The 18,211-nt window shown below is 37.3% G+C and overlaps 1 protein-coding gene and 1 non-coding gene across 2 annotated transcripts in view; one reads left to right on the top strand and one right to left on the bottom strand.

The window, feature by feature from the left end:
• Positions 1-3,372: 3,372 nt before the first annotated feature.
• Positions 3,373-18,211, bottom strand: part of LOC134221544 (serine/threonine-protein phosphatase 2A regulatory subunit B'' subunit beta-like) — a 47,490-nt gene continuing 32,651 nt past the window's right edge. Inside the window, exon 7 of the mRNA XM_062700739.1 lies at positions 3,373-17,080. Within this exon, the coding sequence (XP_062556723.1) occupies positions 16,996-17,080 (85 nt within the window). The 3' untranslated portion in view covers positions 3,373-16,995. The remainder of the gene's footprint in view (positions 17,081-18,211) is intronic.
• Trnas-aga (transfer RNA serine (anticodon AGA)) lies at positions 12,771-12,844 on the top strand. The gene has a single exon. It is a non-coding gene; the product is annotated as a tRNA-Ser (tRNA).

Raw genomic sequence — 18,211 nt, 5'->3', positions numbered from 1 at the left:
GTATTTTTATTGTAATGTTGGAGTATAATGTATTCTAAATCTGTTGTATTTCTATTGTAAAACAGAAACAGTAATTAAAACATTTAAATCACAATGTTTTCTATTATTTTGTCGCCGAAATCATCCATTGAAGAACGTAAAATCAATTGTTTTGCTCAAAATTTTGTATGGAAAATTTTCGATTTTTTATTGTAAAGATACATAACAACCCCCTTTTTATTGTAAAACCATTTACCATTCATTTTATCGTGGAAAACCATTATTTCTCATGTGATTCTATTGTCAAAATTCCATTATATTCAATGGTAAAATTATGTCTTAAATGGTGTTGTAAAATAAAAATTTGATATTTTAATGATATTTTTATCCGGGAAACTACCAAGAAATCGCATGATTGTCAAAAATTTTTTGGGAGCTCAGAATCCTTTACAGACTGGATTCAAGCGGATTTGACGTTTGGTTCCTAGATTTTGATAAATCTTTTGAAGTTTGTATAGCATTTTCCGTTAGCTTTTAATAATTCATAAGCGCTTTGTTTATCATAACTTCCAAAATGTCAATCAATCACATTTGCAGATTTCAACAACCCTGGCTTATCTCTAGAAAACTTATCTATAGAAAGCCCAGACTTTTTTTAAAAGTTTTTAATAGGAAAAAAACATCTTTTGCTAGAACAAAAGTTATTTGGCATAGCTAAAATTAGTGGAAAACGAAAAAAAAGTTTTTGATTGTATATCAATAGTTAATTGATTGTTTTAATAGTTTAACAATTCGTTGTATTGCAGTCTAATGGAACCAAAAATATACCAAATTGCTTTTGTTGTTGAAACAATTCGATGAAGGTTAGAAGGTGCCAAAATTTAATGGTGCTCCACAGACTTCATGGGCAAGAGAGGGTAAAGACAAAGGATGTTTTAGAACATTTAGTGAACTGAATTCAATCATTTAGCAGTTTGTTGATTAGTCATTTCTTCAGCAATATTCTGAAATTTGTTTTATGGTGGACTTCTTGTGCGAAGCTTTGCTACACTTCCTGAAAGTTCGTTGTTTGAATGCCATTTATAACGAATTTGTAGCGCTAGTTGCAATAACTTAGACTAAATGATTGAAATTTTGTTCTCATTAAGAAGGTTACAGCAACTAGCGCGTTAACTCCGTTTTTAGTGGAATTCAAACAACGGTTTCTAAACACTTTAATAAATTGTTTATTGGAAGAGACATCACGTTCATCACTTCACACAACGGTTTGCTTGGTGGAGTTGTAGAAACACGTTCACATTAAAAGTCCACCATACAACACATTTTAAAATTTGGACTCTGGAGTGAGTTATTGACATACTACCAAATGATCGAGTCACAATTACTTAATAAACTTTCAGAAACATAACTCTCTATGATTATGGTTAAGGCTCTGATTAACTTTGAAATCACTATTTTCTAACGCACAGATTCCTGCCAGCTAATGACTCCATTTTATCATAATCATGGGTAGGACAATGCTTTGACTGTCCTACCCAGGAAATTCATGCAGTGACATGTCCCACTTTCCACCCATTCCGGTGCCACTGCTTATACATACATCGAACATGTTCAAAACTTATTGGTATAAAAGCAACAAATCTCCAAAAGTAATGAAAGTACGAAATTGGTGTCTACGACAAAGTTTTTGCTACAACTCACGCGAAGATGCATACCTTCCATGTGTAAAGTGGAAAAATAAATTTTTCATCACGTGTCGTTCTCACTCAGCAGGTTTATGTCTGATTCTCGTGCAAGTCCTTAAATTTATTAAAAAAAAACTATGGATGTAGAATAAAGAATGTCCAAATTATGCGTCAAAGTAACGCTCGTATGTGTCAGTGTCACAGCACCTAAAATGCATATGATAAAATGATACTTTTTGTTCATGAAATTTTCAGACCGAAGCTAGCCCATCTCGTATGATACTTCTCTGGCTTCTGCGCATATACCGACAAGTAGATATATGCTCAATTCGTCGAGCTGAGTCGATTGCTCAGCAGTATGGATGTCCAACGACAGCAAAATAAAATTCCATGAAAATTGAAAATAAAAAAATTGTATTTTTCGTGGAACATTTGATTTCTTTATGGGACATCCTTCATTTATAATTGCAATTTTGATTTTAAAGGTGCTAATTTATTTTTATTTTGTAGAAATTATTAATTGTTTATGGAAATTTTGCATTATTTGTGGAAGTTTTATATTTATTGTTCATACCTTACATATTTAAGGATTTTTAAAAAAATTGCGGTTAGTTTTTATTTTAGTTATATCCAATCCTTCTGTTTATGTGGATAAAACGATTAACTTTTGGTACAATTTTGTATACGAGAAAGACAAAATGAAAGCATGCAGACTGATGACAGACAATATCAAAATGTTAAATACTCTATGTCTTAGAAAGTCTGTAAAATTCGTTAAATCTGTGTACGTTTTCATACTTTTCGGGTGTATCTCACTACGATAAACATATTAAATCATCACATCAGATGAATAAACTTGGATGTTATCTCATTTTAAAAATTATCTCAATCAAACCGAATTTCATTAGCTAATTTATATAACATTTTAATAAAAAGTTATTTCTCATAACCTTCGAACGTTACACTAAAAATCAATAATTTACACTTCGATTATGGAGCTCCGTCGCCCATACTCACATAATAGTCCGGTAGATCCAGATTGATATCGGTGGCAAACTTCTTCCCGAGTACTCGAAACTCCCGTTCCAAGGATCGGGTTTGGTCGAAAAGTTTGACCACCTCGTGGTGCTGCTTCGGTAGCCATTTTGAGGTGTTCATCTTCCCTTGTAATTGCGTAGTGCCACTTCGAGCGCCTTTTTTCTTTGTCCCGCCCGTAACGCGGAATCCAGACGAAATCAGGTCAAACTTTCACTTTCTACAGCACTGCGGTGAGCTCCAATGGGAACCATTGGCGAAGCAGTGGGTGCGCTATCGAATTCATCCTTACTTCTTCAAAACCTGGCGTAGAACTGCGAATTGGGTTAACGTCGTGTGTCTGTCTGCCGAGACCGACCGACCGAAAAGCAGTAACCTTGAACAACCATAGCAGTATACGGGTTTATCGATTTATGCTGCCCGACCGAGCATATCAGCCTGGTTATTTGGTCATGGTTCCCATGGGTACGGCATTGTTCCGAGGACAGGGTGAAACCCTGCCCGTTCGGATGCATGCCACCGCAGCTCATGTGAGCAGCGAAACACGAGAGGCAAACTAGTGAGATCGGGTCGGTCGGTTGGATGACAGTTCGGGGTTCGGATCAAGGGCTGGGTTGTCCCTGTGCGGACGCGAGGGTTATTTCTTTCACTAGAGAAACCAAGGTAGGGGCCGTAGGGTTTTCGTCACTTATTGTTTTTTATTTAGTTTTTTTTTTCTTTCGATATAACTAATTATTGTTAAGTGTGTTTATATTAATATCATTCATTTCTCCCATTTTCCAGTTTGAATCTGGTTGTTTCTGTTGTTGCTTGAATAAATAAAACTTCTAGAAAAAGTTGTTTCATGTGGTATATCTATCAAAACTAAAAAAAAACTATAATTTAGTGGGCATACGAAATTCAATTCCGTCCATACAAAGAGGAACACAAATTTTGGTTTCTCTTCCGCGCGTTCATCTTTGTTTTCTACTCGCAATCTGACAACTGAAATCAACGTATAGCTTTCCGTTACTATAAAATAAAGAATTTTAAAACAGTTATTACGATAAGGGTTATAGCATTGTTTCGGGAGGAAAAATTGGACTACAGATAGGTTTTATCAGAAAGTTAAAGCGATTGGCAAAAACAGGAAAAAGGGTCAACAATTGAAAAGCTCGAGTTCTGTGATTCTCGCACCATTTGGAGGAGCGGTGATCTAGCTAGGGGAAAACTAGTTTGACACAACTTAGCACTTCATGATCACTTCGTTATAAATAGGACATTGTTGGTCTGTGTTGGTTGCGTCTCAGAATAAATAGTTTGAATGTTCTTTTCCGTCTGAACAGTGTTGCCTTAAAGGAAAACTTAGCAGTTTATAAACTAGTTTAAAACTTAACAAGTTCCGCTCGCGCATTTCGCGCGCTTGTGTCATATTCATAATCGACTTTCGTTAAAACAATCAGAAGAAGCATAAATAATGAATGTGTCACAATGAACGGATACATTTTAAGAGTAGAGAGATTGTTTATATTTTTTTTATTTTCAATGATTGGGAAGAGAAGAAGAGCATGGCTTGCTTTTGGTTAAATAGGCTCTCAATTTTCCACGTTTCACTTAATCGAAGTAATCTTCTGTGGTTTTGTTAGCACGAATTGGACTAGATTAGGGTTACGAATTAAATAACTAGATATGCGCTGGTTGTTGTTGTTTTTCTGGTTTCGTTCAATAATAATTGGGGGTCTCGAACAACTTTTAAAGGTTATACATAAGTTTTACATTATTATGTTCAATTTGGTTGTTATCAATGATTTTTTTTTCTTTTGAAAGATCCGTAGTATGTCGAGTATTATCTGTTTTTCTGCCAATCGATACCAACAGCTATAGGTCAGTATCAACATCAATATGGGTTCCCTATTTGTAACTATCAGTTTGAGATTGGTGTGAATTATTCTTCCGGAGAGGATGCATCTGTTATATTCAATTAGAAAATTGTTTGCTTCTTAGAAAAAGTTTCTTACTTACTAGGCATATGCTCGCGTCAGTCTGACGCTCCAGTTTTTGGTTTGTCCTACATATTTGTTTTTATTTCTTTTATTCATTAAAATACATTCAGTATCAGCTCTTCGTATATAGTATGCCACCTATCGGGAAATGGTTCTGATTATAAAACTAATCGATTTGTTTTTGTCTAGTTGGGTATTAGAATTACATTTCCTTGTTTTCCTTGTTACTAAATATCAATGGTTTATGATACACATACAATTCTCTCATTTTCTCTTTTTTATTTTTGTTAAGCCTTAGAAAAAAGTCATGGCTTGTACCGATATTGAGTGCGTCATTGCGGCCACCTTTGTTTCATTCCGGGACAAGTAAAATATTACAGTCGCAGCCTGTAAAATTAAAACTTTACGTTAAGGTGGTTATACAACAAAGCCACAAATCGGCCATCTTGAAAACCACGTGCTTTTTCTTGTGATTTTTCAAGGGCACGAATTGAGAGAACCACAATGCCCATGGGGGTGAAACATCAGTAGATCGTTTGCTTACTTGTGCTAAACAATCGACTTTAGTTTCAGCATTGTACGAAAATTATTACGCTAGATTTGAACTTTTGATAATAGGAGTAACCAAACGTGTGGTGAATTTAAAATTCACCACATGACTTGATTGTATAATCACCTTAAAAACTAAAAAAAAAGAGCAAAAGAATGAGTTTACGAACAATAGATGGCCGCTGACTGATTTTCCACGGTTTAATATAGAGCACATTTCGACGACGATGGACATTTAGACAGACAATCGCAAAAGAATTGTTATTATTTTGAATGGGTTTTGCTTGCATTACGGACCACGATCCGATTCAATCTATGGCGCTATGGATCCTATATGGACAAAGATTACGTCAATTATGCACACATACATCCTCACGACGATTATGCTGGGACTGGGATTGGAGTGTATGGCCACGTGAGTTGCTTACTTCCTCTTCTTCTTATTGCGACGCTTGCGTAAATAGCGTTCCCGCCAGCTTATCCGTAGGTTGCGAACCTCATTGTCGCTGTCGCTATCGTCGTCGCTGCCATCGCTAGAGGTATTCAATACAGGGAAAATTGGCAGAAAATATTGTTTTTCGATTACAATCGGCATTGATCATTTCGGTTTTGTTGAGGATGACAGTTGCATTGATGCTTTTTTTATACTTTCTTATACAGTGTGTAGAGATGGCGTTGCTGTATTAGTAGTTGACGGTGAATTTTGAGTTAACGCTGTTGATGATATTGAATTTTTGAAGCCACGGTTACATTCATTAACATCGTTTGGATACATGCCTCTGAATTGGACGGCTAATTACTTGTAGCAACGCGAGTAGTGTTTGCATTGCCGAGCATAATACTTTTGACTGATTTCTAGTGTATTTCTTGTGCGCTGTCTTATGAATTTAAGCTTTGTTACCTTTCGTGCAAAGTTCCTAACAATCAAGCAAAGGACTCATGGTAGTACTGAAAGCGAAGCGTGGGCTATGTTTGTAGCGCTATGACGGACAATTATTATCATAAATATTCCAATGCAAGATCTTGACTTAACCTTACTTATTTGACAGTTCATAGAGCGTGTTTACAGCAGGTGGGTCGCACCAGAGTGTATGTAATTAAGAGTGGCGACATGTGCCGCATTTGACAGGTCTCCTGCTCGTTTGGAACACGATTTTGTATGGGAATGACAGATGAATTTTGTTCCAATTCTGACAGTGTCGCCACTCTTAATTACATACACTCTGGGTGGCACAACGCCATGTTTTTGCAGCCAACATCACAGTGTAAAATTCATGATAGTATGTGTTTTGTTTACAAACATCACATTTGATTCTTATTAGGATATACAGAACTGTCAGTGGGATACGGCCGCGCAATGTTGGCTGCAAAACAAACCTATTGTGTGAGATAGGGATGCCACCCGGCTGGTTTACAGGGTGTTAAAATTAAAATCATTGAGCCGGAAATAAAAATTCATAATACCCGTTCAAAACTTTTTGGATTTGAATATTCCAGTGATGTGCTTTGATTCTTACTATAAATCAATCACAGACGGTATCAATATTCTCAATAAATCGCAAAATTGTTTTTCTGGAAGCTATTCCAGAGACTAATTATCTGTAAACAAGCTCTGTGAACTGTCAAATTACGTCATCATATACATAGTACTCTTTTTCATTTTGAAGTTGAACTGAAGTCGAAAATTTCAAATAGGCACTACAGCTGAGATCTGGAAAATGATTTCGACGAATTTAGCTAAAACATTAAGTAGGGAAAGCACTTGTCTAGAGTACTGGTTTCGTGGGATAAAACCCCACCCAAGGAAGTGCTTACCCTCTAATACAATTTTCGAACTAAATCTTTCACATGTGCAATTGCACAAATCGAGTTTCAGACATAGTAATACAAAAAGGCAGAAAAATGGCATGTAGCCGTTGGAAGTAGTTGCACCAGAGCAAGGAAAGCCGTGAAGCTACTACCGAGGGAAACAGGAATCTGCAAAAATGCAGAAAAATGTATCCCATTTTCTTCCATCACTTGATGGAAACTTCAAAGATATGTATTTTGACCTCAAAAGGCCGTTATGTGTGTCTCGTACTTGACAAGTCACGACATTTCATTCCAAATAGGATAATACCAAAACGTGAGTCTCACATTTTTGTACACATACAGGCATCATCTCAATTCGTCAAGCTGAGTCCATTGAAATATATAAAACTATGAAGACTCAAAGAGCCTTCTATCAAAAGTTCGGTTTTGGGGTTCACTTAGTATACGAGAAAGGCGAAAACGTTGTTGTGAATGTTGACATTTAGGTCATTCCTGACAGAATCCAAGTTTCAAAGTGCTCGGGTTTTCGGGGGCACACCTATCGATACGGAGGCGGCGGACAACTGTCATTTTTGTTGATTCAGCTTTGCTGCGTCGCAGCATGCGTGAAAACATAAAAATGACAGTTGTGCGTTGCTTCCGTATCGAGTGGTGTGCCCCCGAAAACGCGAGCACTTCGAAACTTGGATTCTGTCAGGAATGACCTTAATCTCAAATTTTTAAAATTTCAGTCAATACACACAGCCTACTAAGCGTGCAATGGAAAATTGATACATAAGCCCATTGAAGTTGGAAAAGAACTTTTGAAGTAATTGCTGCTGTTTTCGAAGAGAAAAATGCTATTAAATTGAAAAACATTTTGTTGGCAATTGAGTTGCAGATGGTGCTGATGTTGAAAAAGGTAAGAGGAAAAAAAAGCTTCACCTGCACTATCGGTGACGTAGACAAATTTCTTTGCCGGCTGATGTTGGCGGCGTTCTGATCTAGTTGCTGATCGATTCGGGCAGCAGCAAATACATTATCGATGATAACACGTGGCGAAGCAAGGTCGCGAGTGGAGTTACAAGTTATAAACCAATACATCTGGCGACAACTATTTTGTACCCGAGCAGCTCAATTAAGACAAAAACAGTTGCAGCCATTTGATTATGACTAAAACTGGTTACATATAAGTTGTAGTAACCTTTGTGGAACATGTATGCTGCTAGGGTGTGGATATGGTGGCGATGCGACATATGGTCTTGAGACCACATTCACAAGAAAAAAATATTTCTTACGTTGTCGATGGATAGTCTCCAGTCACTTTTGGGGAATGAAGCAGAACAGCGTCAGTGGGCTGTAGAAAAATGGACTCTGGATTGGATTCAATTGATTGCTCAATAGAATTGCTGCACCAGGCGTTATCTTCTGGTGTAATCTTTTCCGAAAGGGAAAAGTTTGCAAGTGAGTATTTCATTTTAATAGAAAGCGGTAGCGTCAGGCGACCACCAGTTGCGCCTTGACGCCTTGACTGAAAGTTGACTCAAATGCATGTGGCTGATATCAAAGGATCAGTACCTGGAGCAGCACCAACGGTATTGCCTCTGGTAACTATTGTTAAGGATAATGCCCGAGCAGCACAAGTTATACAAAATTGGTTAAAGCAACTTGTTTGTGACTAAATCTGGTCACATATGAGTTACAATACCATATGTGGAACATGTGTGCTGCTAGGGTGGAGACATGCGCCTCTGTGTGGACGTGTTCAACAATTAAACACATCATATGATGGACATAATCACATTGCTGAACGCCGCCTACAAGGTACTCTCCCAAATTTTATGCCGTCGACTAGCACCAATTGCAAGGGAGTTCGTGGGGCAGTACCAGGCGGGTTTTATGGGCGAACGCTCCACCACGGACCAGGTGTTCGCCATTCGCCAAGTACTGCAGAAGTGCCGCGAATACAACGTGCCCACACATCATCTATTCATCGACTTCAAAGCCGCATATGATACAATCGATCGGGACCAGCTATGGCAGCTAATGCACGAAAACGGATTTCCGGATAAACTGACACGGTTGATCAAAGCGACGATGGATCGGGTGATGTGCGTAGTTCGAGTTTCAGGGGCATTCTCGAGCCCCTTCGAAACCCGCAGAGGGTTACGGCAAGGTGATGGTCTTTCGTGTCTGCTATTCAACATCGCTTTGGAAGGGGTAATACGAAGAGCAGGGATTAACACGAGTGGCACAATTTTCAATAAGTCCGTCCAGCTATTTGGCTTCGCCGACGACATAGATATTATGGCACGTAACTTTGAGAAGATGGAGGAAGCCTACATCAGACTGAAGAGGGAAGCCAAGCGGATCGGACTAGTCATCAACACGTCGAAGACGAAGTACATGATAGGAAGAGGTTCAAGAGAAGACAATGTGAGCCACCCACCGCGAGTTGGCATCGGTGGTGATGAAATCGAGGTGGTAGAAGAATTTGTGTACTTGGGCTCACTGGTGACTGCCGAAAATGATACCAGCAGAGAAATTCGGAGGCGTATAGTGGCTGGAAATCGTGCATACTTTGGACTCCGCAAGACGCTTCGATCGAATAGAGTTCGCCGCCGTACCAAACTGACCATCTACAAAACGCTCATTAGACCGGTAGTCCTCTACGGACACGAGACCTGGACGATGCTCGTGGAGGATCAACGCGCACTCGGAGTTTTCGAAAGGAAAGTGCTGCGTACCATCTATGGTGGGGTGCAGATGGCGGACGGTACATGGAGGAGGCGAATGAACCACGAGTTGCATCAGCTGTTGGGAGAACCATCCATCGTTCACACCGCGAAAATCGGACGACTGCGGTGGGCCGGGCACGTAGCCAGAATGTCGGACAATAACCCGGTGAAAATGGTTCTCGACAACGATCCGACGGGCACAAGAAGGCGAGGTGCGCAGCGGGCAAGGTGGATCGATCAGGTGGAAGATGACTTGCGGACCCTCCGTAGACTGCGTGGCTGGCGACGTGTTGCCATGGACCGAGCCGAATGGAGAAGACTCTTACATACCGCACAGGCCACTTCGGCCTTAGTCTGAAATAATAATAATAATAATGATTGACATAAACATCTCGCTAAATACTTCAGTCCACTCGATATTCTAGACAATTTCCATCAGCTAAAAAATGATTCTGAAAAGTAAGTACCGTAGTCCTGGGGAACATCATTTTTTCAATTGTTTTGTAAATATTTCCTCCGTAAGTGAAATCATGGCTTTTTCATATTTTTAAAACGAGCACTGCTACATGTTGAACGTGTAACAGTAAAATCAGCAGTGATTCAAATCGTTCGGGGCTGTCAGTTTGAATATGAATCTGAAACATTAATTATTCCAGCAGCTGTTCTAGATTCATTTTTTATACCAATCAACTGTCAAAAAAAAAACTGGTATAACGCTCCGTTCTATTTTCTGCAGATTTTAACCACAAATGAATCACGAGATTTTTGGTGTATGAACGTTATGAATTGTTTTGGTGTATGAACGTTTCATTTTATCTACGGATCAATCCACTTTGCAAATTTGAAAAAAACATGAATTGAACTCTGCTGGGGAAACCAGCGAGTTTGTTCTATTTTGCTCCAGATTCAAACTAGAATAGTGGTCGAAAATTTGGAATGAAACTGAATCACTACTGATTTCACTTTAAGGCTGTTGTTTTTCATAATTTGATAATTTAAAACTTTTTTGTCGAGTTCTTTGATTTTTTATTTGGGGGAAACAAAAAATATTGATCAACCAAGAAAATAAGATTACCTATTACACAATTATAGGTACGAGCTTAATTTTTTTGTTACTATACAGTGAACTCTGCCTTACTCGATATTAAAGGACCATCGAGTAAGGGAGGTATCGAGATAGGGAACACATTCATATTTGGCCAAATACCGCTTGGCCGAGCAGTTAAAATTTGTTTCCTTCACTTAATAAAGTAAGAAATTAAGTACATATTCGAAAAGAATAGTGAACAGCGAGCACTGAGAAGTGAGAAGCGAGTACTGAAAAAGGAAGTGAATATTGAGTACATAGTGAGGTTTGTTCAGTACATATGAGTAGTGGAAACTGAGAAATGAGAAGTGTAAAGTTAGTGGTGAGAAGTAGGATGTGAGTAGCGACATAAACAGAAGCAAGGAGTGAAAAATGATAGAAAGCGAGATGTTAAGTAGTGAGAAGTGAGTGTAGAGATATTAGAGAAAGAATCTCGTTTCTTGCTTCTCGTTCTACGGTTCTCACTTCCTACTACTTGCTACTCCCTCCTCACAACTCACTTCTCACTCCTCATTTCTCATTTCTTAAAACTTACTTCTTACTTCTCTCTTCGCACATTTCGCTTCTCACCTCAATCTTCCCACTACTCTCTTCTCTCTATTCATTTCTCACTTCGCATAACTCACTTCGCAGTTCTCATTTTTCACTTTTCTCTTCTCCCTACTCCCTACTCACTTATAATCTCACTTCTGACTTCTCATTTCTAACTTATAACTTTTCAATTCTAAATTCCAACATCTTGCTTTTCACCTCAATCTTTTCACCAATTCTTCTCTCTATTCATTTCTCACTTTGCACTTCTCATTTTTCACTTCTCAATTTCTTATATCTCACTTCTGACTTCTCATTTCTCACTTATAACTTTTCACTTCTAAATTCTAACTTTTCACTTCTCACTACTATTACTCACTACTACTTTTCACTTCACCGAATTTCTCACTTCTCACTTTCAACCTTTCCCTTCTCACTTCTCATTTTGCCCTTTTCACTTCTCACTTTGAACTTCTTATATCTCACTTCTGACATCTCATTTCTCACATCACTTTTCATTTCTAACTTCTCACTTTTCACTTCTCACTACTACTTCGCACTTCGATTTTTTCACTTCTAACTTCTCCTTTCTCTCTTCTCACTTCTCATTTCTAACTTCTCACTTCACACTTCGAATTTCTCACTTCTCATTTCTCTCTATTAATTTCTCACATCTCATTTTTCACTTTTCACTTCTCACTTATAACTTCTTCTATCTCAATTCTGATTTCTCATTTCTCCCATATCACTTTCCACTTCTAGCTTCTAACTTCCAACTTTTCATTTCTCACTTTTCATTTTTCATTTATTACTTTTCACTACTCACTTCAAATTTTTCACTTATTTCTCAATTCTAGCTTTTCACTTCTCACTTCTAAATTATTTCTCAATTCTCACGTATCACTTTTCACTTCTAAATTCTAACTAAATCGTACATGTAACTGTTTCTGACAACATCGAGTTAGCGAGGTGAAAATGCATTGGAAAATTAAGAGCATCGATTAAGTGAGATATCGACTTACGAAGGGAACGCAATATGCTAGATTCAAGGGATTTTGAATTCCATCGAGTAAGGGAAAATATCGATTTTCAGAACATCGAGTTAGGGAGAGCTCACTGTATATGTTTTGAATGTTTTTTTTTGCAGCTTGCTGAGAGTTCAAAAATTAATGTTGATTTTATTTTTCAAATTTTGGCGAAAAAATAAATGCAAATTCATCCGAAGGTTATATCATTCAGCAGCAAATTTAAGCAAGGTTAAGATACCTAACCCACAATATGTACTTGTAATAACAGAAAATAATAAAAATAACAAAATATATCATGTTTCGAAATGGACAAATTGATATGAAATTTGCGAAAAAGAATCCGGTGAAGGTTGGTACTCGGAAGTGGTCTTGTGGTGTAGGGGTTATCACGCCTATCTAGAGAGTAGGAGGTTGGGGGTTCGAGTCCCTCCAAGACACATGAATTCTTTTTCGCAAATTTCATATCAATTTGTCCATTTCGAAACATGTGCTGTGCATATGCAAAATATTTTACAAAAAATGATTTTCGTACCGCCGAGTTGCCGAATAATATGCAATTAAAAGATAAATACTTTTTGATAGTACAGTACCGTAATCCGGGGGAACTTTGATCGCCGGGGTAACATTAATCAATTTATCAATTTTCAAGAAATGAATGAATTGTTCTTTTCTGTTATTGCAAGTACTTATTGTTAGTTAGGAAGGGCAAACGACGGCTTTGGCAGGTTTTATTCTATTTTTTGTCAGGGGGGGTTTCTATAACTAATTATGCTCAAATTTGGCCTTAACTTTCTTTGCATATCAAAGAATATTGTGGCAAAATTTCATAAAATTTGGTCAATAAAAACCCCCTGACAATAATAGAACAAAACCTGTCAAAGCCGTCATTTCCCCTATCTTAATCTTGCTTAAATTTGCTGCTGAATGATATAACATTCGGATGAATTTGCATTTATTTTTCGCCAAAATTTGAAAAATTTAATCAACATTGATTTTTGAACTCACAGCAAGCTGCCAAAAAAGCACTCAAAACAAACATAATAACAAAAAAATAAGCTCGTAGCTATAATTGTGTGATAAGTAACCTTATTTTCATGGTTGGTTCATATTTTATGTTGCAAAATTTTGATTTTCATTTTTGAAAACCCAGATAATCCCGCCCCTTTCAACATCTATAGAAACGCGGAGGATGAAAGGCATAACTACAAAAGTCTTAAAAAATATTTTTTCCGTGACGGGGCATGAAAGTGTGAAATATCTGTTTATTACCACTTAAACTCGGTGAATTAAAGGAATAGGATTATTTATCGAATAGTCATTATTCTTTGCATATATCTATTTTAATAATTTGGCGGTAAACAGGAGAATGGTATCTGACGGCGTCGCATGAATCACGAGTTGTCCCAGGTGTATAAAGGGCTGGATATTGTTAAGCTTATACAACACGGCAGACTACGGTGGGCTGGACACGTTGTTCGTATCCCGGAAGAACGTCAAGCGAAGATAATATTTAGTAGAGAACCTGGAAGGCCGCGTACACGATAGCTTTTTGCAGTTGAAGAGGGCCTGAGGACACTCAATGCTCAGGGCGACTGAAAACGATTGGCCCAGGATCGAGTCCAGTGGAGAAGGATACTTCATTCGGCTGTAGCCCATCAAGTATCAAGTAAGTATAATAGACTCTGGTAAAATTAAATCATTCTTCTTCTTATTGACATTACATCCCCCACTGGGACATTGCCGCCTCGCAGCTTAGTGTTCATTTAACACTTCCACAATTAGTATTCCTCTACAACCCAAATTTTTGTTTTCGCTCAAAATCACTATTTTGCTTTCTAAAATCGATCTAAAGAAGGTTTGGCATGCGATATTATCAATTTCACACTTTGATTTTTCAGAATTTTACTTTTCAAGTTTTTATCTAACCACATAGTTTCTTGAAACTATTAATCTTTTTTGATTTTTCAACATATTCAGAGTTTGAAAATTCCTATCCAATGCTGACTTATTGCCATTTTTTTAATTTTCGGTGTTATTTTTTTTTATTTTCCGTGTAACGAGTTGGATAAATATTTCAGAGTGTAACATTTACAACTACGACCTTCTGTTGAATAGGCTTAGTTGTAGAAAAATACTAAACTACAAATATTTCACTCCTCAAAGGTATACGAGCGAAAACACGGAGGAACAAAATATTAATCAATTTTTAATATTTTTTATAAATGTGTTGAGCTTTAAAAATTGACCTTAAACTACATTTAAACATGCATTGGAGTTTATGTTATTATTTATCATCAAAAACTTTCCGAAATCTGATCAATTGAAAATTACAAAAAAAAAATCAAAATACCCCGTCTAAAGGCGGTCTTGGGCATTAGAGGGTTAACCGCGAGGTTTCTAAGCCGAGTTACCATTTATGCATTCGTGTATCATGAAGCTAACACGATGAACCCAGCCACGCTCACAGCATGGTCTTGCTTTGTAGCCGCGTGTCTTACCAGTAAGCTAAGGAGGGCCTCATTATAATGAATTGTTTTCATATTGAATTGAAATATCAATGATTTTATCATTCATGTCACAGAAACTTGAAATTATGATGTGGTACACATTCTGTTACTGAATTTTACATTCAATGATCAATTCCGTTGAAGAAACTAGATAGAAAATTAAAAAGTCGTGCAGGAGTTCCTGAAATAACTATCGACATTTAAAAAATACGCATATTTTTACAGTTAGCAGCGGCACAGCTATTTAAATGAGAACAGCATCGCTTACCGTAATGTTTTGTAAAGAATCAAGAAATTCTGCCAATATCACGGGGGACTGAGACGCCTGGGTTTAAAATCACAAGCAATCTAAGAAAATGTAAATCAGTTGTCCACGATATTTTCCACCGCGTGGTGAACGTTTAAAAAAAATTATGAAAACTATGCGAAAGATTAAAAAAAAAATGTTGAGGAAAGAATAGAACTATAAACTATTATCCCTAAAAAATAACATCTCGCAGAAATTATATTTTTTTTTTGTAAATTAGAAATTTTTCATATGGAAAATTTCAAGATTTCCATTTGATGTTAAATATGTCAAATGAACTAAATTTTTCTCGTGTTCGTTTTGAAACAGTAGGATTACCATAAAAAAATGCGAATCACTCAAAATGTATGCCATTGTTGAAGATCTCTAGCGATCCGTCCGATACGTCCCTTGTTTGATTGCCGTCTTTACCATGCTTCTCGAAATCAAAAACCTGCTTCTATAATTGCCTATCTACATGTCCTCAGCGCGTTTCGAAACGAACCTGGGTATGTATCAATATTTCTTTTTTAAAACATCTTTCTATCCACTACGTATGTAATTTGTAAATCTTTCTTCATAAGCAAGTTTTGTGTTATACCAATTCCCTCCGTTTGCTGAGGTTCCCTACTTCGTTTACCGTTTTAGTCTTTCTTTCTATTGGTTGTGTGTTGTGTTGTTCGATTTATGTGATTAAATTTATAAATATTTTACTTTGAGAGTACCACACGCATACATTGATGATGAATTATGATTTTTCTTCTTTGCTTTTTTACATTAATTTTCATTTCAATGAAGTTTGGTTATAGTTTTCCTGTTCTATACGTATGGTTTTGAATGTTTATGTAAAAAAAGGTCCAAAATACAACCAATTAAAGGCTTATTCAATTATACAGCTGCCAAAACTATGCATCAATTGTTGTAATCGATCTGACTCAACTCATAAAACATTGTGAGTAAAATATATCTTTAATGGCCTACTACTGAACAATCAATGAGCTATGTTTTTTATGCTTGCTTATTTATATCAAATCCATTACAATACGATATCGCATTGATTTTTGTATTATTGTGTTGTGTTTAGTAATGTGGCATGTTTGGTAAAAAAAACTTTGATTTTATTTTTATTTTTTTAAACTGAGAAAAATATATTAACATTTTGAACAAATTAAAAAAAAACTATGTTCCATTCCTAATGGCTTCCAGTTGGAACGGCTCCACTATGTTTGCATTAGTAGATGTAATAGCATACGATAATAGCAATACAAGTAGTGTGATAGCTTCGGTAATAGTACTTAGTAGTGATAGTAGCACGATTTGATGACGATACGGTGAGACGATGCTGATAATGAACATGGATGACGACGGCACAGTAATGGTAACAGACATGACACAATCGATGATATCCGATCCAAGCTCGCATTCACTCCATCGAATATAGTTGCCAACACGATTTGCAGTTTGAATAAATAAATTCCTTCAGTTCTTTCTTCGCACTTCCTTCGCTCCGCTTCCGAGTGTTTTGCTTCTCTTGTGTTCGTGTTAGCTGCGCTCGCGCATGACTTTTTCTTTCATTTTGGATTAAATTGTGTGAGAGTTTACTTGAGAAAGAGAATGTCGAGTAGTGAGACACATAAAATGAGCGATTTAAAACTGGTTCAGCTCATCCAGAATCTCCTGCTCAATACGTTCCAGTTCTTCATCCTGCAGGACCTCATCGACATCATCGTCGTCAACTTCATCGTTGACGTCACCCTTCCTACTACGGCGGCCACGTGGTCCGCCGTTCCCCTCATCTCACCACTCGTTCAGCATGCAGTCGTCCAGCTGGGACTCCAGGATGTCGATGTTTGACTCGTAGTCTTCGTCCTCGTCGTATGACCTGCGGAAGAGAACAATGGGAATAGCCGATGGTGGTGGTGGTAGTGGTAGTTGCAGCGGCGTAGGCGTTGGTAATGGTGGTAGTGGTGATTTGTTGGAGGGTAAGGTTTGTCGGAGGTTCACCGAGTGAAAGAGCAAGAAAAAGAGCACAAGGGATCGGCGATGGAGAGAAAAAAATACGAGTGTTAGTAAATTTCGTCCACTGAGTTTTCATGAGCGATAATGAGAGAGAGAGTGGAAGAGAAATGCTTGATATGTATAGTTATTCAAACTATGAGCACTTTGATAAGTCATTCAAACAGTAATCAAAAGCGTAGGTTTCTATGGCAACACCTATTATGAAGATGAATGGTAGTCGAGCTAAATTACTCAGAGCGTGAGTGCGATGAATGGCCAGGTGAGTTCTAGTGTGCAGTTTGATTTCTACCGTGAGTTAATTTCAAGGTTGATAAACTAAATAGTAGAGAATAAAAATAACATTTATAGACAAAATTATATTTTTTATATATTTTTGTTTTAGACCTGTTTTATTTTCATTTGTGCATACTATGTTCATGTACTCTAACTTTTACCTACTCAGTGACTGAGTGAAATGTATTGCCGTCTCTTTACTCAATTTCCATGAAAAGCAGGACTACTCATAGTTTTGAGCAGACCCGCTTTTGACGGAAATTGAGTAAAAATTCATTAAAAAAAAGAGACAGTCATACAATTTTGCTCAGTTACTGAGTAGATGACGGTTAGCGTGTATGCGAAGATATAATTTAAAAAATATTGGAGATAACCACGACCTTTCGGCAGAACGCGAACTTACTACCCCTTAGACTACTGCTTGGAACGGCATATATAGCGGCATCTTTCATTTTGATCAACCCTTAAATGACTCCATGTCAGGGAATCAATATTCGAGCAGCGCCTAACAATATACCCTTTGTCGTCAACAGAGTTTGTTACTGACAAACGCACCTAGCGACAAACCTTTATCAGAACCCGAACACAATATGACAAGAATCATTTGCCTTGCATGCTCTGATATTTCCGAGAATACGATGCTAATACTGTAATCATTGTTGGATTCTCGAATATTTCCATAAAAGCAGGAACTATGATAGCATAAAACCGAAATTTGCTC

This window comes from Armigeres subalbatus, chromosome 3 (assembly GCF_024139115.2).
Source record: "Armigeres subalbatus isolate Guangzhou_Male chromosome 3, GZ_Asu_2, whole genome shotgun sequence".
In the NCBI taxonomy this organism is placed as follows: Eukaryota; Metazoa; Arthropoda; class Insecta; order Diptera; family Culicidae; genus Armigeres; species Armigeres subalbatus.
This window is presented reverse-complemented; position numbering and strand designations above follow the sequence as displayed.